This window comes from Urocampus carinirostris, chromosome 4 (assembly GCF_059441175.1).
Source record: "Urocampus carinirostris isolate Australia breed hairy pipefish chromosome 4, RoL_Ucar_1.0, whole genome shotgun sequence".
NCBI classification, from domain to species: Eukaryota; Metazoa; Chordata; class Actinopteri; order Syngnathiformes; family Syngnathidae; genus Urocampus; species Urocampus carinirostris.
The window spans coordinates 20635852-20657347 of record NC_142352.1 but is presented as its reverse complement, the minus strand read 5'-3'; the positions used below and the strand labels follow the sequence as shown (position 1 = coordinate 20657347).

Here is a 21496-nt window from a genome sequence, read left to right as displayed (position 1 = left end):
CCAAGTTTTGGTATTTAAGACCAAGTGAGCATGTTTTTAAGCTTGATTAATGTAAGCCCATTTTGATTAGCTTTGTTATAAAGCACTATCTTTGAGGGAGTCTGGTATAATTACCCAGTTTTGGGGGACAGATTTTTTTAATTGTTATTTTCTTTTAAAACCTAACAATTCTCAGGGCCAAATGTCCCTGTGGGTTTGTGGTTTGAAACCAGATTGTAATAATAGTCTGTGGTTTGCAATAATCTGTGGTCTGTGCAGCCCTCTGAGACTCTTTGTGATTAATGGTTGTACAAATAAACATTACTTGACTTGACTATAGAATTAAACAACCTAATTTTTCGTTTAATTTGATTGTTTTTCTCATTTCATTCAAGAAACAATGTTGGGATCAATTAAAAAAAAAATCCTCAAATCAACAATTTTCAGGTAAACGGGGGGAAAAAGTAAAAAAAATCTGACATTTAGCTTGGTTCTGGCCACCCTAGATTTTTACTAAACAGCCAAATTTTTAGGTGTTGGGTGAGCAATACAACCCTAAAATATTGGTCAAACCACCCAAAAGGTAATTTGGTTAAACTGGGTCAATAGTTCCCTGTTTTGAGAGTGAATTGAGTTTTGTTTTAGATAGATAGATAGATACTTTATTCATCCCCAAAGGGAAATTCACACTTCTAGCAGCATCCCTGAGCTGAGAAAAATACAAAAATAAAGCAAAAAGAATACAATATACAAATACCCAGTGTGACGTGCAAATGCCCACTGTAGCGTGTTATATAGAATAACTAAATAGTGTTACACAGAATACATCTTGCAATAAGATTCGGTAATATGCCATGTAGGTGGTGTGGTTTACTGTGGGCTTTTACTCTGCCGGGTAGAGTTAAAGAGCCTCGTGGCATGAGGAAGAAAAGATCTCTTCAGTCTGTCCGTAGTACAAGACAGTGACAGCAGTCTGTCGCTGAAACTGCTCTTCTGTCTGGAGATAATGCTGTGTAGTGGATGCGATGGATTGTCCATGATTGACCGCAGCTTTTCCAGTGCCCGTCTCTCAGCTACTGTTGTTAGGCTGTCCAGCTCTTTGCCCACAACAGAGCTCGCTTTCCTAGCCAGTTTATTGAGACGGGAGGCATCCTTTTTAAAGCATACAAAGACCAAGTGTTCTTTGAAAATCTCTTTATTTCACAGTTTGAACAAAAACTGGGCCTTATTTACATCCACTACAGTTTGTGCAGGTTTTAGTGTCCAATTCACAAGTAGCACAAAAAGCATGTTGCCAAAAACTCAAATGATCTGCATATTGAAATGACTCCTTACGGCCTCAGGTCTTGGTGGTAGACAACGCCCACCTGCCTACGAACTTCATCCTCCAATTCTGCCAATAGAAGAGAGTCAGCGTGGGACATTATGGGACTCTCCTTCAGTCCTATGGTGGAAACAACACAATGTAGGTATATAAGTTGTAGTATTTATTTATTTTTTTTTAATTTTTAAATTTAAATTTTGTTCTGGTATTAATTCACATTAAAAGTTGCAGAATTGAAAACACATTAAAGGTTTTAGATGTGTCTCCACAATGTCTCTGTGTAATAATACTACTTCTGGGATTTCTGCGTCACTTCCAGTTTAGCGATCTAATTGTTATCAGTAGTCTCACACAATGGCTGACAGGACGGTTGCATGTCCAATCTATCTCCATCCATGTTGAAGGATTAACAAGGCAATGTCGTAAATTTCTAAAAGTGTTCATATGATGTATAAAAAGTATGTTGTAATAGTTTACATAGATGTGAGGTTTATGCACTTTATTTTTGGCACATGGTCTCAATGCATTGTAATGTACTTTCGCAGTTTTCTCCATCTGGAGAATGAATTAAAGCTTCAATTACACTTCCTTGGCGACATGGCGGTTGAGTAGTTAGCACATATGCAGCATAGTTCTGAGGATAGGGGTTTAAATCCAGCTACCAGCCTTCCTATGCGGTGTTTGCATGTTCTCCCTGTGCAGGTTTCCTCTGGGGACTCCGGTTTCCTCCCACATTCCAAAAACTTGCATCGCAGGTGAAATGGTGACTCCAAAATTGTCCTTAGGTACGAGTAAGAGTATGGTGTTCTGTCTCTGTGAACTGTTCAGGGTATTCCCTGGCAACTGCCCGAAGGTAACTGGGATGAGCTCCGGCAACCCCGCAACCCTACTGAGGATAAGTGGTGCAGATAATAGATGGATGGATGAATGACATGTCCTCTGTGGTCACAGTCCTTCTTTAGTGGTTAGGCTCAGTGTCATATCGATGACACTACAGCGACTATTTAGTCACTCTAGTACTGTGGTTAAAACCTAAGGATAAAATAAAGTCTGTATCATGTGATATAATAGTAACTACCTCTGCCATTGCCAACTGTTTTCTTATTTTCAGAAAACATTTAAAAGTTTGTGCTGCTCAATTTCCATGTTTTACTCTTGCTACTATTTGAAAGGTTGAAATTGGTCACACGACCCAGCATATTCATGAAACGCAAACAAGCCTCCTGCCTTTTTTTAACACTGACTGCTCTTGTTTACTGCTTAAGTCATGGAAATGACTTGAACAGTAAACAAGCTGAGTTTTGTTTGTTTAAGAGCTACACACTTTTGAATAGTAATATGCTGTACAATGTTAAATTTGTGAGATTTTAAATGATATAATTTCCTTAACAGAAATCAACGCTGTGTTGCTGTTAGCTGGTTTGTGTGAGCTTAAGTGTTGATGCTAATTCAGCCAAAATAATTACCTTAAAAACGTTCGTTCTATGTTTTACAAGGTGTACAACGAATAGAAGATGTGTCTGGAAGACATGGACACTGAAGTTTACTTAAATTTTTAAAAACTCATTTCATTAAAGGGACACTGTAATATTTGACCACTAGTTGTCGCTGTATGGTGCAAAGTAACCTAATACAAATATATTAAAACCACGGAGACTACACACTGTCCTTGTTTTCCTATCGCATTGCAATATGTAATGGGAACTGAATACTTGTTTTTTTGCAATATTTCTTTTGTGGACCATAACGAATGTCATCATTAATGTATAAAAATACTCTGAGTCTTCAGCTAAATGTGATTTTAAAAACATTTTGAACACAAAAGTCACCGCCAAAAGCCAGCTGTAGTTGAGATAAATTTTCCGGCAAATGCGTTAAAAAGCTGAATTACCGTGTTGTCCTTATGACAACTGTTTTTGTTTAATAAATAAGTTACTGTGTTTAAAATGTAATACAAGGGTAAAAGCAGATGTAGGTTCAATAAGAAGTGTTGTACATAGATATGTTGTTTTTATTTGAGCGTTAAATCAAGAATATAGTGAAATAATACCACTTCCGGGTTTTCTGTGACACTTCCTGTTCTTTGATCTGGTTATAATCATCAGTAGTTACACAATGGCTGACACCGTCGCATGATCTCAATGCATTCTATTGTACTTTTGCATTTTTCACCATCCAGAGAATGAATTAAAGCCTTAGTTGCACGTCCACTGTGTTCACGTTCCTCCTATGGTGTTTTAGCTCTGTGCCATATCAATGACACTACAATCACAAAATCAAGATTCCTAACTGTTCCTCCTTCGCTCACGATGTAACAACGATCCAACAACAGTTAGAAAGGGTGGGGGTGTACCTACAAAGTACAACTGAATATAGTTACGTTGGAGCTGTCCTTCTGTATATACTTCCATTAAAGCCACATTCCTCTAAACCCTAGCCAATTGCTCCCATCATTGAGTCCAATTACGCTTATTAAGCGATAATAAATCTGACAAACACAATGCGGCACCCATTTACTCACAGCAAGACAGACTGCATAGAATAAAAGCAGGGATAATTTGTCCAAACAAGTTTCTCTTATTTACCAAAAGAACCATGCAAACAATTCGGTCAGCATCTTTCATTTTTCTTTCCCCACTTTCAATAAATTAAGTTTTGCTTATTTATATATATATATATATATATATATATATATATGTAGCAGTATTTTTTTAATTCCCGTACAAAAATTGTTATATGGTGTAAACAGTTTAAAATTATCAAAAAAATGTATAAAATCCAGGGAAAACCTATACATAGACAGTTATGAAACTAGAAAATAGGATACTGAAATCAGGGATCCAGTTCTATTTGCACAGACTTGATTGTCGCCAACGTAGAATCGTAGGCAGTGCGTGGGGAGGGGGCGTGGCTTATACAGAAACAATTCAATCAATGGTGCTAGCGAAAGCACAACATTTACGGATAAAGTGTCCTGAAATGTAGTCTTTATATTCACAAAATTATTTTTTACATTACACCCTGCCTGGAGAAAAGAAGAAAACGTCTTGGACAGTACCCAGAAATGGAGGAGATCCTCGAATGGTTTGAAGAGATAATAAGAATAATATGGATTGTCTCGGCTCTTTGCAAGCTCTCAAGTTTGCACAAGCTATGTAATATGAAGGGTTCACGGCTACCACAGGTTTGTGTACAGCAGGGGTGTCAAACTTATTTTGACTGGGGGCCACACGATAGAACAAACATTCTTCCGGGGCCCGGACTAGTAGATTAGAGAGAGAGAAAAAGAGAGAAATAAGAGAAAAAGAGGATGGGACGAAGAAAGATAAAGAGAATGTGAGAAACAGAGATAAAAAGAGAAATAGTGAGAGAGGGGGAGAGGGGGAAAGAGATAGAAAGAAAGAAATTCAAAGAGAAATACAGAGGAGAGAAAAAGGGGAGAAAGAGAGAAGGGGAAATCAAGAGAATGAGAGAAAAGAGAAAAGGAAAAAGGAAGAGAGCAAAAGAAGGTGAAAAGACACAGAGATAAAGAGAAAGAGGAACAAATAAGGAGAAAAAGAGAGACAGAGAGTGAAAGAGAGATGGAGAGTGAGAGAAAATGGGAGGGAGAGAGAGCGAGGGGGAGAGAAAGAAACACAAGTACAGCGTTTTTGAGAAGCACCTGGCTTTGGCAACATGCAGTGGACATATCTAAACCTGCAGCTCGTTCTTCTCTTGTGCTTCCCTCAGCGTTGTCTCGCGGGTCATATTCAATCCCTTAGCGGGCCTGATCCGGCCCACTGCCGCCTATTTGACACCCCTGGTGTACAGTTTTCTTCAACTTTTTTCAATATGTGGCCATTTGTATCAAAGCAACTTTAGGGGGTTGCTTCGATGTGAGTATATACGATAATTTGTAACTAGATAGTTAATTTTAGAATAACGTGTTCCTTTTGTGTGTCAGTAATCGGGGCTTAACGGAATTACTTTTTTACTTGAGTAAGTGACTGTAACCATTAACTCTTTTTCAGTAAATCGCCCGACACTGCAAACGGACATGGGTCACAAGAGGCGAAAACTTAACAACGAAGGTATTGCATAATCACGGTACCTTTAAGCAAACAGTGTCGCACCGCCTCTGCCTCGTAGCGCAATCCCGTGCTGTTAAGGAAGTTGAGCGGCAGGTGAGGTTCCGGGAGCTTATACTGACTTTCCTTCCCGTTCACCACCAGTGAAGTGGGGCACCACATGTGAGCAGGAATCTGCATCATAAACAGACATTTCCTTTTATTTGTATTTTTAATTGCTACTTCAATTCCATTTGCAAAGTGCATGCATAAATTTGGGTTTCATATTCTTGTTTGACCGGTTTGTACTGCGTTACAAAAACAGTAGCTTACCTGCATGATTTATACATTCCGGGATGAAAGACAGCTCAGCAGGTTTCAGCAAAGGTAGTCCTACTGCGAGTGGGCTTTTTTTTCAGGCATGAAAATCGCTCAACATTAGGAAAAATTCACCACTTTGAAGTCAAAAAGGGGGACCTACGTGGATTGTGAGGGGGTTATAGTGAGATTTCCCAGGGGGAATCGGGTGTTTGAGGTCAGGCGTTTGAATTAAAATCAGTTTACTGTAGTTTGCGTGGGCAGGAGTACTGTACAGACGCTCCCCTACTTACGAACATTCGAGTTACGAAAAACGGTAGATACGAACATTCTTTTCGGGATGTCAAAAAATATCCGGATATTGCTGTAAGTTAGATTTTGTATTGTGTGTACCTTTTTCCGAGTACATGACACTACTGTGGTGCTTCTTTCTACCGCTACTGGCGTGTGGCGCTGTGGGTGCTCATCCACCATCCACCCCGAAGAAGAAATCCGCTGTACTGTATCTCCAGCGCGCTAGGAACTTTGACATTTTTATTGTTTAATATCTCGTGCATCCATTCAATAGGGTTGGTGTAAAGTTTAAAGAAGAGGTGAGCCGTTTCTTTTCAAATAAAAGTAGAATAAGAAAGCTCGATGCGGTTGAGAAAATGGTCGGATCGCTTTTTTTCAGCCACTTTCTATCACAGAGGAGGAAGGAGCCTAACTTTTGAAGCTCATGCTCCAAAAGTAAGTTAAACTTAACATTATTCATCTTTATAGAGCATATTATTTCATGAAATATTTATTTTTCAGTACAAAACAATACAGATTACTTTTATAAACCTTAATCATACATTCCTTACAAAAGATAGCACTGAAGCAGCTTACGAACAAATTCAACTTACGAACGATTGTCCGGAACCTAGCTTGTACGTAAGTAGGACAGATTCTGTATTTATTTGTGTGTGACGCTGATTTTTTTTTCTCTCACAAACGTTAAACAACAGAGAAAACAAAGTCATGCTCAGAGATATGAATAAACCAGAAAAGCACAATGAAAAAAAACAAGTCTTTGGTATATCTGATGATGAATCGGACTTTAAATACGTTGTAAAGGTTATCTTGGTATTGTGTTCATAGTTGTCAATATATGATTTGGATCATGTCCGCATGTATTCACAGTTTATCACCTTTTATTGCTTAGTTTGAGTTAGGAAAAATTCCAACAAAATTTTATACCGATTTTTTTTTTTTATATTAAAAAAAAACATTAGTGATGCACGTTATACATTAACAAATATGGTACATAATCCACACCCTTTTCACCTTTTTGAACCCTGACCTATGTTCATCCCTATTTATTACGCAGATGTCAATCAACACACTGGGAGACAAATCAAATCCACGTGTTTTTTATCCAAACCAGGGTTGGGCAACTACAGCCTGCGGGCTATATACGGACTTCTTAATGCGACCCGCCAAACAAAAATGGCAAAAATATAATGACAATATAGCATCACACAAATAACTTAAGTGCAAAACTCCCTTTTTGGGCCAAATTGAGAATTTGGCCTTAGTCAAGTTCCCATAGAAAGCTGCTTTATCTGCACAAGTTGCCAATCATATTGCAGATAACAAAACAAACAGCATTTCTACATAACAAGTTCTTGACTCGGACATTTCTCATGTGACAGGCATTTTTCCTAAAAAATGACTTAGTTCATGTAATTTTACTTGTTATCCAAATGATTAGTGTTTTCAATTCAGTTTTGTTCTCTCACAAACCAGGAGGCACCAAATAATACACAATGTTAAGCAATTAATGTTAGTCTGACGATAAGTTAAAAAATAAATCATCGTTTTTATGCCACTCTTGTACCTAAAATAGTGAAGCATTTTTTCATTCCTGCTATTTTTTTTTTTTTTTTAACTTTTTATTTCTCACACCGATTTTGACAGAGGTTTGATTCCCCCATCTTACATCAACACAAAATATATACACTTGACACATTCATAAATAACAGAAGGAACAACAAAGAACAAAAAATGCTATTAATAGAAAAGAAGAATAAATGCTCATACAATAAATCCATACAAAAAGAAATATATATATATATATATATATATATATATATATATATATATATATATATATATATACATATAAAATTAATAAATCAAAATATACACCCAAAGAAAAAAAAAAAAAAAAAAAAAAAAAGAAAAATACACACATAATAAATAGGGGGAGGTGTTTAGACATCAAGTAAAATTTGTGTGATAGGCTTCCATCTTTTCTCAAATTGGTCAAGTTTCAGTTGAAGTCTTGCAGTGATTTTTTCCATAATGTACATTTGCTTTAATTTGTCTCTCCATTGTTTTATGTCAGGAGGTTGTGGTTTCAGCCAGGACACTGTGATCATTTTCTTTGCTACCAGAAGCATTACCCTTAGTATATATTTCTGTTGACCAGATAGTAATTCTTCTGGCAAAATTCCTATTATGTAAGCCTTTGGGTCCAACCGCAACTCCCAGCCAGTGATTAATTTTATTTCTCTCTGGATACTTCTCCAAAAATTTGATATTACAGGGCAATTCCAGAAAATATGCGTGAAGTCTCCGACCCCCCCACAGTTACGCCAACATAGATTCGGGGTATTTTTATATTTTGAAGTGATAGAGGGTGTATAGAAGAATCGCATTTTTACTTTCCATTCAAACTCCCTCCATGTCGGGCTGTTGGTTATTTTGTGTCCCTCTTTCAATGTTTTTTCCCATTCGTTGTCTTTTATCGCTACATTAGTTTCTTGTTCCCATTTTTCCTTAACTGCCATGTCCTCATTACTGAGATCCATTCTCAGGGCTTTATATAGTTTTGATATAACCCCCTTTATTGATTGTCCTTTTGTATATGATATTAATAATTCCTCTACCTTAGTTGGCTCCTTACATATTTTCCCCCATTCCTCGTGTTTCTGGAGGTAATGCCTTAGTTGCAAATATTTGTAAAAATCATTTCTGGGTAGGTCAAATTCTTGTTGGAGTTGTTCGAATGATTTCATTGTCTGTGCTTCCAATACTTGGGTAATCAACTTCAGTCCTTTTTGGCCCCATTTTTGAAACCCTACCTCCATAACCCCAGGTTTAAAGTCTGGATTTTTCGCTATTTTGGTAGCCCTATTCACAGATCTTGATATTTTTAATTTTTTTTGTATTGTTGACCAAGTTTTAATAGTTTTTCCTGCTATTTTTTATTGCCTTTGATCAAATCAAGGGTGGGGATAATGTTTTTGTTTGGGATCTAAGTATATTACGCACACACACATATACATATTGTCTACATATCTATATATATATATATATATATATATATATATATATATATATATATATATATATATATAAATAAAATATATCAGTGTGTGAGAGAGAGAGAGGTAGCGTTAGATTCATCAATATATATATATATATATATATATATATATATATATATATTGATGAATCTATCTTACTCAATCTAGATATCTAGCCAGATCTAGATAAGATGGATCTAGATATCCATCTAGGTCTAGATGAGATTGATCTAAATATCTATCTAGGTTTAGATAACATAGATCTAAAATTTGGGTTTTCTTCAGGCTTAGTCCTTCAAATCAAGTTTATTTGTCTGGCTCTGGCTGAGCTCTAATACCGTTGGATTTTTTTAGGCTCAATCTTACCTTTAGTGCACACGCCATACGAGCAGCTTGACAGAGGCTGCAACTGTGATTTCAGCCAGATGATGGCGTAAGTAAGTAGAATATGTTGAAGTTACGGTAACCACCATTTTATCTTGAGCGTTTCAAAACCAATTTGATTAAATGTTCTATGTTTAATTAAATGAATATAATACATGAAACTACTATTCCTGCAAGTACATTAATTGAGAAAAACTGGATAGGTATTTTTAACTCCTGTATTGCCGAAGTACAGGATACAAAATTCTCTATGAAATCAAATATTCCCTGTTGGCTCCCCTGCCAAATTTTTAACCTAATGCGGCCTGGGACTAAAAATTAGCCCTCCCCTGATCTTGACCTACCCTGATGTTGCCATCGGTGCCCGAAATGACGGCGTCATTGCTGAGCTGCAGTCCTGAGGAGCACGTGAGCACGGCCATGCGGCCTCCAGAAAACTTAAGAGTGATCGACACCGTTTCATCCACACCTGAAAACAAGGACCAAAATGAGGTTATTTTGGCTTGAGACACCTAGGGTAACAGAAGTTCCGTATTTATGGCACTATAAGGCGCACCAGAGTATAAGGCGCACTCTCAAAAAGTAGTCATTTGTTTAATACATAAGGCGCACCAGACAATTAGGCGCATGATATTGAGACTACAGGAAGAGCTCTTATGTTTAGGATCTTTACACTCAGTCAATCAGTCTATTGAGAATAGCAAAATATTGTACAGGAATTAAACTGGAATCATGGAAGTGAGGGCACCGACACTTTACCACTACACGACCATTGGTACGGATAACATCCAAAAAGGCAATGGCCCTTATTTCATGATTACACCATTTTTACTCACAGTGCCAGAAAGACTGATTTGGCATAGTGCATTCTGATGGGTTAAACATTCTTACCACTTGGTCACCTGTGCGTCAATAAACTCTCTGTTTAATACGTATACGTACAGAAAATAGCTTGTATAGTATTTTGTTGAAACACTTTCTATTTTTAACTTTCCCAATGTTATTGACGACATATGAAGAAGTGGAGAGACTGATTAACCTGTCAGAATGCAATATGCAAATCAATGTTTTTGGCAACATGAGTAAAAATGGTGTGCTGATGACATAAGCTCTTGTGTGTTTTCATATGACATTTATTCAACTGGTGGTCTAGTAGTAGAGCACAGGCGTCAAACAGGCGCCCCGCGGGCCAGATCAGGCCCGTAAAGGGATTGAATCCGGACCGCGAGACAACACTCAGAGAAGCGCAAGAGAAAAACAAACTGCAGGTTGAAATATGTCAACTTCATGTTGCCAAAGCCAGGTGCCTCGAACAAAGACACTGTACTTGTATTTCTTTTTCTCTCCCTCTCTCTCTCTCTCTTTTCCACCCCTTTTCTCCCACTCTCTGTTTCTTTCTCTCTCTGTGTCTTTTTAACTTCTTTTGCTCTAAATTTTTTCCTTTTCTCTCTTCATACCTTTTGCGCTTTCTTTTCTCTTTTCTCTCCCTCTGTCTTTCAATTTCTCTTTGGATTTCCTTCTTCCTCTCCCTTTCTTTCCCCCCTCTCTCAAGATTTTTTATCTCTTTTGTTTCTCACGCTCTCTCCCTCTCTCTCTTTTTCTTTCTTTGTCCCGCCCTTTCTCCTTTTGCCTCCCTCGATCTCTTATTTCTCTATCTTTTTTCTTTTTCTTTCTCTTTAATCTACTAGTCCGGCCCCCAACAGAATGTTTGTTCTATCGTGTGGCCCCCGAGTTAAAATGAGTTTGACACCCCTGTAGTAGAGTGTCAGCATCATCCCCGCCAAGACAATGATTCGAATTGGAAATTAGGCCAGCAATTTATTTTTCTTTACCATTCCACTGTGATACTTCCGTTAAAACTCCTTAGCCAATCATAGTTTGTGAAACTAGTGACATTTCCCAAGGCCCGCGAGCAGGCCCTGCAAATTCAAAATCTGATTGGTTAAACAAACATCTTTATTGATACTGGGTGTTATGCCTCAGGGCCTGCAGAGCTCATTGTGAAGACATCTAGGTACATTTCTAAACCCTGGCCACAGGTATGACTGAAATATGATGGGTTAAATGCTTAAATATAAAGGTTTACATCTGGAAGGAGTACAAACATGGGAGAAGCAATGTAAGGAAGCTGACAGACCATTTGAAGTCATTAATGAACAAAATATACTGTAGTTAACATCGTATAATTCAGATATGTGTGTATTATTGTGTGATGGTTTTATTTAGAATAACCGTTAAATATTGAACTTATGTAGGAATCACCTTTTCCTTTAGATCAAAAATGGATAAAAATGTGGCTTTTAATTTTTTTGCGACACCAGACATATTTGTTTTTTGGTCTGTTATGCCTCCAATGATTTTGGGTTGTCGACCCCTGCTTTAAATGTTCGTGCATAGCCCAAGTACTGCTTCGATACGCAAAATCGGATTTGAAAGTAGTCTTTTTATATCCATATCAAGGCTAAAATACTTCTATATTGTAAAAGTTTTGGTATAAGTAGTTGATGTTAATGCAATTATTTCTGGCAGATTTGATTTTTTGCAGGCCCTGATGGCCCACTACTGATAAAATTATATAAGTGGTACTCTTCAACACCACATACAGTATGTGTGGAACTGTTTTATCAGTGTTCGGAGTGGCCAGGCATGGAAAGTAGCAGACTAAATTTAGTAAATTTGAATAATTCGCTTATTTTAGGATTTTGCAGTTAATTGTTCAAAAACCACTATTTGAATACTGTATTGTTATGTTGTGAGAATATTTTACTTAGCATATTAAATCTGAATATTGCAACCCCACTTCAAACAGGTAAAACTTGAACACTAAACATCCCAGTGTTTGTTAGAAATTTAGAAAGTAACAATATTTGGTTCTTAATCTCCGCTTAATGTGAAGTTGTAAACTAAAACCGAACATATCTTGTCTGCCATGTGAAAGAGAAGCGTTTTTTTTTGCTTAAAAACTATGCAATGTGGTTCAAATTTGAGCACTTTCTATAGGACTTCAAGCAACTACCTGAAAGAGGTTTTCCTCCAAGTACATTGTTCAAAGGTTTTCATTGTTTATTGTACCTATACAGGTACATATTATCCTTATTTAGTCTTGAAGTAATACAAAAGTAATAAAGTAATCAAAGTAGTTTATTGCAATGTTATGGTATTTGGATTACGTTACTGATTAAATCTTATAACAGGTAACTAGTAACTAATAATAATAATAATAATAATTTCCTTGTATTGTCATTCTGTGTAACAATGTACACAGAACGAAATGTCGATTGCACCTGACCCGTTGTAGCGAGCCGATGCAGAGGGCGCCGCCGACCTATCGGGTGGCACGGCGACTAGGTGCGTTCAAGTCCAGCAACTGCAGCCTCCCTGTGTAGAGTTTGCATGTTCTCCCCGTGCCTGCGTGGGTTTCCTACGGGCACTCTGTTTCCCCACACATTCCAAAAACATGCATGTCAGGTTAATTGGCCGGTCCAAATTGTCCCTAGGTGTGAATGAGCAAGTTTGTTGTCTGTCTCTGTGTGCCCTGCGACTGGCTGGCAACTTGTTAAAGGTGTTCCCTGTCCTCTGCCCGAAGATAGCTGGGATGGGCTGCAGCACACCTGCGACTCTACTGAGGATAAGCGGTGCAGATAATGGATGGATGAATGGATAGGTACTGTATCAGATTACATTTTTAAAGAAACCCTCCCAACCCTTTAAGTGGCATATATAATTGAATATGTTAGAATTTAAGTGGCTGACTGAAACACACAGTGAATAATTCTCATTGATTGGATTTTAGTGTTACACTGCTCCTATAACGTGTTTTTAATACAGTTTCTATCAATTCTCCCAATGATCAGAAATCAAGTCACCAGAACCCCCAAACAAAGCCTTCAGAACCTACCGCTTTCAGTGAGAACCCCTAGAGCCTTGACGATCTCCGGCTTCTCTCCACCGTAGACCATGAGAGAGAACTGCAACGGGTAGATCCCGAGGTCCAGCATTGTCCCCGCACCTTGCTCCTTGTCCACAGACCGGGGCAAATGCATGAGGGGCACACCGAACTCGGCCCTCACCATCTTCACCTTGCCGAGCTCCCCTTGAGCTAGCAGTCGCCGGATCTCCACCGAGGCGGGAAAGAACTGAGTCCACACGGCCTTGGACAGACGTGTGCAGTTTGAAACGTGATTGCACTAGGTTGCATCGATTAGTCAACGTCGTCGACAAAAATCAATTCTATGAATCCAATAGTCGAGAATTGTCACCAGACACGTTTTTCCGACAGAGTGAGACATCTTACATCATTTCAATCTCTGCTGAGAGTCGCTCATGTGCGATAGCTCCTATCTCAAGGGGTAACACGCAGAAATGATGGCATCAATATCAAGTACGCGTACCAAAACTTCTAAAATTTGAGCGTATTTTAGCCTGGTTACAGCGAATTAAAAGACTACATACTTGCAAAATGTGCAAGGCACACCTTGGGTATCGAAGCAATACTTTGGCTATGCACAAAAATTGCAGGGGTCGACTACCCCAAATTATTTAAGAGGCTTAACGGACCAAAAAACAAATATGTCTGAAGCCGCAAAAGATTGAAAGCCACATAAAAAACTTTTTTTTTCATCGAAGAAAAATATGATTCATACATAAGCTTGTCATTCAATATTTAACATGTATTCTTAAAAAAAGCCATCACACAAAAATACACAATCTAGTTCCCTACCCTAAGTTTTTTCATTTTCAAACATTTCTGAACAATCTCTTGGGAGCACTAGGGCAGCACCAGAGCTACTGTTGCTGACCGCCAATTTAAAGAAATCACATCAGTTGAACGAAAAGGAGTCTGACTCGCCTCAGTAAGATTCAAGTAACGTCTCAGCCAATACAATTTTGATGACTTGCATTGAAAATTTTAAACAGTATATTTGGCTTTCAAAGAGAGTATGAGCGTGAAGCCAAACAGTGCCTGACACAGATTTATGAAATTGAATGCAGTCTTAAAACGTTAATAACGACAAACACCAGTTGTTTAAACCAGTTGATTTCAAACTGTTGAAAAAAGTTTTTAAATTTGCCGTTGACCACTGAATGTACTCCAAAAAATGCACATATTTGTTTTATTTACTGTTATTTTGCTGCTAAAGAGCCTGTTCTTGGTTTGCAGGGATAAAAACAGTTTGATTTTAATTTAGTATTTATTTGCCTGCCCCTAAAAAATGGACTGAGTGATATTCATGGATTTGTGTCTCGACTGATCTGATTTTTTACTGTAATTTTTATTTGAGTCGGCAGTATGTTCAATAAAAGATGTATTTTTCGTTGTACCCATTTTTATTGTGTTTATTACTATCTTGGGGTAGGGACCCGCCCGAGGCCAGTAAGTCCCTGGTTCAAGCCTCGGCTGAGTCATACCTAAAACACACAACATTGGTACCCATTGTATGTGTTATCAATGCCCAACTGAGTACAAAGAACCTTTATATATGCCTGCTTTGTACTGGTTATTAGGGTTGGAATTGGGAGTTTTGGTCCCCTGATGACTCCCAATGACAAGTGTTGTGACACATCAGTTGGGTATAAGTATCGCCGCATCATTTACCCTGCACAGTCGTACGAACAACTTCATGCTAAATTTAAGAAAAAAAAGGTCATATTTATCCGATTATTCGATGAAGAGTTGATGACAGTTGATGGTTAAAATAGCAGTTAGTTGCAGCCCTAGTTTGCATTTTGACACACTGTTGTTCGGTGTTTGGACTATTACGTCATTGTCGCTATCGACCAATCACGTTCATCTGTTTTCTCGTGACTTTGAAGAACGGCTTTAAGGAAGAGATTCGATTCTCTTATCAGAAAGCTCATCTCCCGGCCTTCCTTGCAAGTTCAACATCCATTGATGTCTTCTAACCTTATTTTCAGTGTCTACCAAAGTTTACACTTAACAGTGAGAAAGAACAATCACCTCCATGAGGAAAACGTCGTTCTTCTTAGCCGAGTCAAGGATCTCCTTAGCCTCCCTGGCGTTCATGGCAAGAGGCTTCTCGCATAAAACGTTTTTCTTGGCATCCATGAAAATCAAGCAACATCTTAGGTGGTGCGGGTGGATTACACCCACGTACACTACATCTGAAAATGCACACGCAGAAGTGTAAACATTATAAAACAGTCATTGTAGCTTTTATTTTTTTATTTCGGCACCTGTGGTAAACTATTTACAGCCAAGGAAGCCATAAAACAGTGATTCAATGAGTTAATTTAAAGTATTTTTTTTATTTATATTTAGTAAATTTCAATACAAGAGTAGGAGTATGGATGTTAAGAGGAGACTGTATAAGAGTGTGATTGTGCCGACTGTGTTGCATGGTGCAGAGACTTCGAGCCTGAATGCAGATTTGAGAAGGAAGTTTTTTTGAGATGAAGTGTTTGAGGAGTATGTTAGGAGTGACAAGATGGGATAGATTGAAAAATGAAATTGTGAGAGACGGAACTGGAGTAGTAGTGGAACTGGGCAAGCGTTTGGATAAGAGAGTACTCTGTTGGTTTGGACACATGGAGAGGATGGATGAGGAGGGAATGTAGAAGAGGATCTACAGAGCAGAAGTCAATGGAAGGAGACCAAGAGGAAGGCGTGGATGGATGGCGTTATGAGTGCACTGGAGGAAAGAGGTCTAAATGTAGTGGAAGCCAAAGCTCTTGTTGGTGATAGGAATGAGTGGAGAGGTGTTGTGAAAGGATAGTGGGATGTTTGGCGTGTTATAAGGGATGGGTAGGGCACCTGTATGATGCGGCAGGGGTTAAGACAGTGAAAGCTGTCGGGCCCTGCTGTTGAACAGAAGAGTGTGTTGTGTCACCCTGACCCAAGTGACATGGCTGCTTTCTTGTGTCCCGTTTCATCTGGAGGGACGAAAGCATGACCAAATTGGGTGCCGAGGTGGTTAACTTGTTTGGGTGTTTGGGCATTTGGGTTGGCCATGGTCCGAAAAATTGTGTGAGTGTTTCTTTTTGGTATTTTTCCCTTTTTTTTTAAATTGTCTTTGTTTTTGTGTATGTGTTTGTTTTGCAGTAGATCATCCTTCTCGAGGGATATGACCAGGGTAGACAGATAGTTATAAATTTCAATACTGTTTGTCTTTTGATGAAAATAGACGTTTGATGATTTTTTTTTTTTGAGGAGTAATGTTTATTACGACTGTTTCTAACATTTATTTATTTCTTTTGAATTTATGTTATATTTGTATTTATTTTTTCTTATTTTAAAAGGATAGTGTTTAATATTTAGTGCCTCTTAATGGTACAAAAAAGCCTTACTTCAGTAAAAAAAGACATTGATTGGCATACTCGGCAAAACTACTTGAACTCTCATTCCAATATGAATTTTTATTAAAAGTCATTGATGGAGATATTTGCAATTCTTTTACATTGTGGAATCCCTAACTAGAAATCGCCGCCATGTTTGTCTGGAATCTTGCTGCTACCCTGCGCTCTGTGGCACTGGTTTTCACTCGCAATACAGGGCCATCTAGTTGTCAAATATTACACACAGGGGCTTTAATGAAATACATTCAATTTTGTAAGGAAATATTCTTAAAGTGATTCTAAACAGATTTTCTTTAATTTTGAGATGTATACTTGTGATTTTTTTACATTCATATCTAATCTTATAAAAGTAAATCTTAGTCTTATTTTATTTTAAAATGATTATTTTTCTATATTTAAATACGGCTTTTTAATAAAATATGTCTATTTTTAAAATCATAAATATTTATCATTTTCTTAATTTATTGAAATAAAACCTCAAAGTCTTTTGGGAAAAAATAATTGAAATGAAAACAAATATTTTATTTATTTATATACTAATTATAACAAAGACATACGATATTTTGCTTATCTTAAGTATTACTCTTTGTTTTTAAAAAAATAATAATTTATACAAAAACGTTTTTACTTGTATTCTTAAAATGAACTCAATGATAATGAAATGGGGAAAAATCTTTTTTTTTGCAGTGTAGGTAGTAAAGAAGTTCTGTGATTTTACAGTACTACTGTTAAATTGTACTGGACCATCTCAGGAAACTTGAATAATGTGATTTATTTAAATTCTGCAATGCAATTGAAAGAAACCTAAGTTCAAAATCAACTGAAATATTGCCAGCCTTTTATCGTTTTATTAATGCTAGTCTGCTAGTATTCGTTTCTTCAATATTCTAATATTTTGAAATGAGATAAGTGATAATAATTGGTTTGGAGAAAATAAAGAATTTTATCTCAATATTTTAATTTTCGGAGACACTCCTGTACCAGCTCAGTAGCCTAGATGGTAAGGCGCCCGCTTTGAGACTGGGAGGTTCGGGTTCGCGCCCCGGCCGAGTCATTCCTAAGACTTAAAAAGTGGTCGGCGGCGCCCTCTCTTGGCTGCGGCTGCATCGGGTCAGATGCAATCGACATTTCGTTCTGTGTACATTGTTACACAGAATGACAATACAAGGAAATTATTATTATTATTATTGTAAAATCTCAAGTACTCATCCTTGAGGGGCCTTCGAGTTCCCATGGGGGGTTCTTCAACTCCTATTTGAGAATCACTGATTTACTTGATAATCCAACTTGCAAGCAATGCCAACCGACCGACGTTAGGATCTTGTGCAAGTTCCTCGTAGCTTCCATAAGCTTGTTGGATGTTGTGCTTTTTAGCAAACTCCTGCGCGTGCTCCAGATTGCGGGCAGCCACGGCCACAACCTGATAAAAACACAATTTGATTTTGCACAGTTGATTCCACTTTACACTCCTGCCAAATCAAGTTATATTGTTAATGTGACATTTGACTTCCTCCAGTCCAAGAAAACAGGGTACAGTAGTGAGAATTTGTGCGAGGCTCCCATGCATTCACGACGTCCCAACTTCCGCAAGATAGTAGTGATGGGAATTCCTGCTATTTTTAGATAACCTTTTGGCCCGCAAAAAAGAAAGAAGAAAAGCGCTGAGGGAAACAAAAACAAAACAAATAAAATGAAGAAAAAAGAGAAAAGGTAAGACAAATATAGATAAAAGAAGAAAAGGGTAAAGAAAACAGGAAAAGGGAGAGAAAAAAAATAAGTAAAAAGTTAGGGGGAAAGAAAACAAGAGAAAACAACAAAAGAAAGGGAAAAAGGGACAAAAGAGGAAAAAAGAACAAGAAAAAGGAGTCAAAAATAGGGAAAAACAAAAGGAAAAAGCAAGAAAAAAGCAAGAAAAAAAATCTTGGAAAAAAGACTCAAAAGAAGAAGAAACAAAAAAAGAAAGCAAGAAAAAAGGAGTACAGGCTAGGGAAAAGAAACAAAAGAAGAAACAGCGAGACACGTATTTTCGTATGCCAACACGACGGATAAATTACGAAATACAAAAATTAGTTTTCCTTTAAAAAATAATAATAATGGAACACGTTTTCCCTGAAACACAACGGAAACAAATGAAAATATCTACAGGTCTGTTACAAAAATGATTAAATGCGAAGACATGTTAACCTCAACAATGGGGAAAATGCATATTCAAAACAAAAAACGAAAATGGTGATACTATCATGTAAATATGCATTTTTTTAAATACAAGGCGATCGAGAAATTTGCATTTGACACAAGATGGTCCTCACGTGAAGCAGGTAGGCGCCTTGCATGGCTGTTGCCGCTATCGGTGTGAGTGTGTGTGTGTGAATGGCATACCTGTCAACCTCCACGGCTCCATGCCCGTACAAACTATCGTATTTTCCCGTACAAAATACAAAATAATCTTACACCATATATTTTTTTTTTTTTTTCGGAATGATGCATAATGGGAAATCCCCAGGCGGCAGACGCATGCGCACAGTAGCATCAAACCGCTCGCTTCGTTTGCAACGAAAAAAAACATACCGAGATAGAGGCTTCCGCGGCGAACTCGTTTGACTTGATTGATTAGCCGTTTCATGATAGTCGGTGTTTACCGGATGGTACCCATCATTGACAAATTTGCGTTTTTCCTTAAGATTTTCTTGTACATCGTTCACGTCTTAAAATGCATAATAAACGCACTTTGTACGGCAAAAACGTAGAGGTTGACAGGTATGGAATGGGTAAGTGCGAAGCACATTGTGAAGCGCTTTGAGAGGTCTTCATTGACTTGAAAAGCGCTGTATAAATGCGGACCATCATCATAATCATTGTTGAGAGAAAAAAACAGCATCTGAAAGAAAACCGACACTCTTCATTCATTTCCCAGAGTCGGCTCATAAAGCCGTTTCGTCCGCGAATGACACATCACGATCGTGCTCAGCTTCCGTACATTCGTGACGTCACCACTTGCCCCTAATAATCTTTTGCAAACTAGTATGTTCTGTTTTATAAGAGAATTCAATCGTAGTCCTTGCACTTTGCTGCGCAAATAAATAATTGGACAGAATCGAATTTGGTAAATATTGTAATGTGCTTTGAACTTCGTCCTGGTGGCCAGACGTCCCTGTGCAAACGCTAAACCGAATCCTCGGATGACACAAACGAAAATGGGGAGTAAACAACTTTGGGTTGGAGCAGCAGAATTATTAGTGTTTGTCGCAATGATACCTGGTGGTCTTCTTGTGGAAGAGTTTTGAGGGCCACTGTGAAGTCGTGGCTGATCTTGCCCGCGCCGCAGATCCCCCACTTGGTTGCCATACTTCGGAAGTCGTCGGTTGCAGCAACGTGTTCCCGTTAGAGCAGTGGTCGGGAAGCTATGGCTCGCGAGCCATATACGGCTCTTTTCAAGAGTACTTCTGGCTCGGAGATAAAATAGGACATATTTAGCATAAAATTATTTAGCCAAGCGGACCCAATTGTCATACATTTGAAACTGGAACAACAATGTATACTGTAGGGGTTCGGTCCGGTGTGTGTGTATATATATATATATATATATATATATATATATATATATATATATATATATAGTACATGGTAAGTTGCTTGCTTTACACACAGGGTTTGTCACGACCAGAACAGAAGTAGGACCCAGATGTGTAACATTACTCACAAGTTTATTGAATTATACAGGAAAGGCAGTGCCAGCGATCCAGTGCTTGTTGGACGTGGGAAGCAAGCTGCTCACCGGATCGGATCGTGTTCCGAATGCGGAAGTGGATCTTCCGGAGCAGGAGATTGTAACGTTGTTAGACGGAAAAACAGGTCGTTAGCTGGGACGGGAGATCAGAACGTGGTCGGGGTTAAAAAAAATGTGTTGTTAGCCGGGGCGGGAGATCAAAACGTGGTCGGGGTTAAAAAACGGGTCTTGGCAGGAGCCAAACAGGGAAAACAGGAACGGATGAGTGGAAAACGGTGACAAAACGGGACAGACAGCAGTCAGAGTCAAAAATGCTTGCCTTGTGAAAACAGAGGTTCACTGTCGGACTGACAACAAGCGAGTGAAAGGACTGAGCCTAAGTACGACGGGGAACCAATCAGGTAGCCAGCAGCAGCTGGCACCAAAAAAGCGGGCACAGGTGAATGTAATGAGTCATCATGACAAGGTTGTCGGGTTGATGCCCAGTCAAGCCTGCACATATATTAGGTTCGGGAGTTTCGGTTTGCTTATGTAAGGCAAGCATTTTCTCAGGATTCTGACTCCAACCCTAAATAAGATATAAAAATCTGATTGACAAGGGTTTGAAACCGCAACCTTATTTATGTAAGGCAAGCATCTTACCTTCCACACACACAAAAACACTTAGATTGGGGCTAAGGGGCCGGTCACACAGACATTTGCGGCTGAATCACGGCCAGAAATTTCTGCCTGTGAGGCGGACGCTATTGAATGCTTGGAGATCGCCATACAGACGAGATACAGCAGTGCTTAACACGCGGTCGGAAATTTGCGCGCAGGTGGCAGCGCGAAGTTTTGCGCTGCTCAATTCTTCAGAGCGAGGGTACACAGCCTTTCACGAGCGTATCGAGGCTGAACCACTTCCAGGAATTTCTGGCCGTGAAGCAGACGCTGTTGGGCGCTGTTGGACGTTTTGAGACCGCCATATAGACGAGATACAGCAGTGCTTTACTCGCGGTCGGAAATTCACACGCGGTTGGCCGCGCGAAAAAGTTTTGAGCTGCTCAAAAGTTTGAGCACGTGTTAAACC

General features: G+C 38.5%; 1 protein-coding gene across 2 annotated transcripts in view; it reads right to left on the bottom strand.

Moving 5' to 3' along the window:
• Positions 1–1158: 1158 nt before the first annotated feature.
• Positions 1159–21496, bottom strand: part of LOC148367088 (trans-1,2-dihydrobenzene-1,2-diol dehydrogenase-like) — a 24829-nt gene continuing 4491 nt past the window's right edge. The window contains exons 2-9 of one of the 2 annotated variants that reach the window (XM_088333891.1): positions 19956–20143; positions 18013–18120; positions 17906–17951; positions 15346–15509; positions 13285–13537; positions 9731–9855; positions 5394–5544; positions 1159–1423 (exon numbers count right to left, since the gene is read on the bottom strand). In XM_088333891.1, coding sequence (XP_088190017.1) covers positions 1311–1423; positions 5394–5544; positions 9731–9855; positions 13285–13537; positions 15346–15509; positions 17906–17951; positions 18013–18120; positions 19956–20045 — 1050 coding nt within the window. In that variant the 5' untranslated portion in view covers positions 20046–20143 and the 3' untranslated portion in view covers positions 1159–1310. Of the gene's footprint in view, positions 1424–5393; positions 5545–9730; positions 9856–13284; positions 13538–15345; positions 15510–17905; positions 17952–18008; positions 18121–19955; positions 20144–21496 lie in introns of both variants that reach the window. The other variant, XM_088333892.1, reaches the window with a different exon arrangement.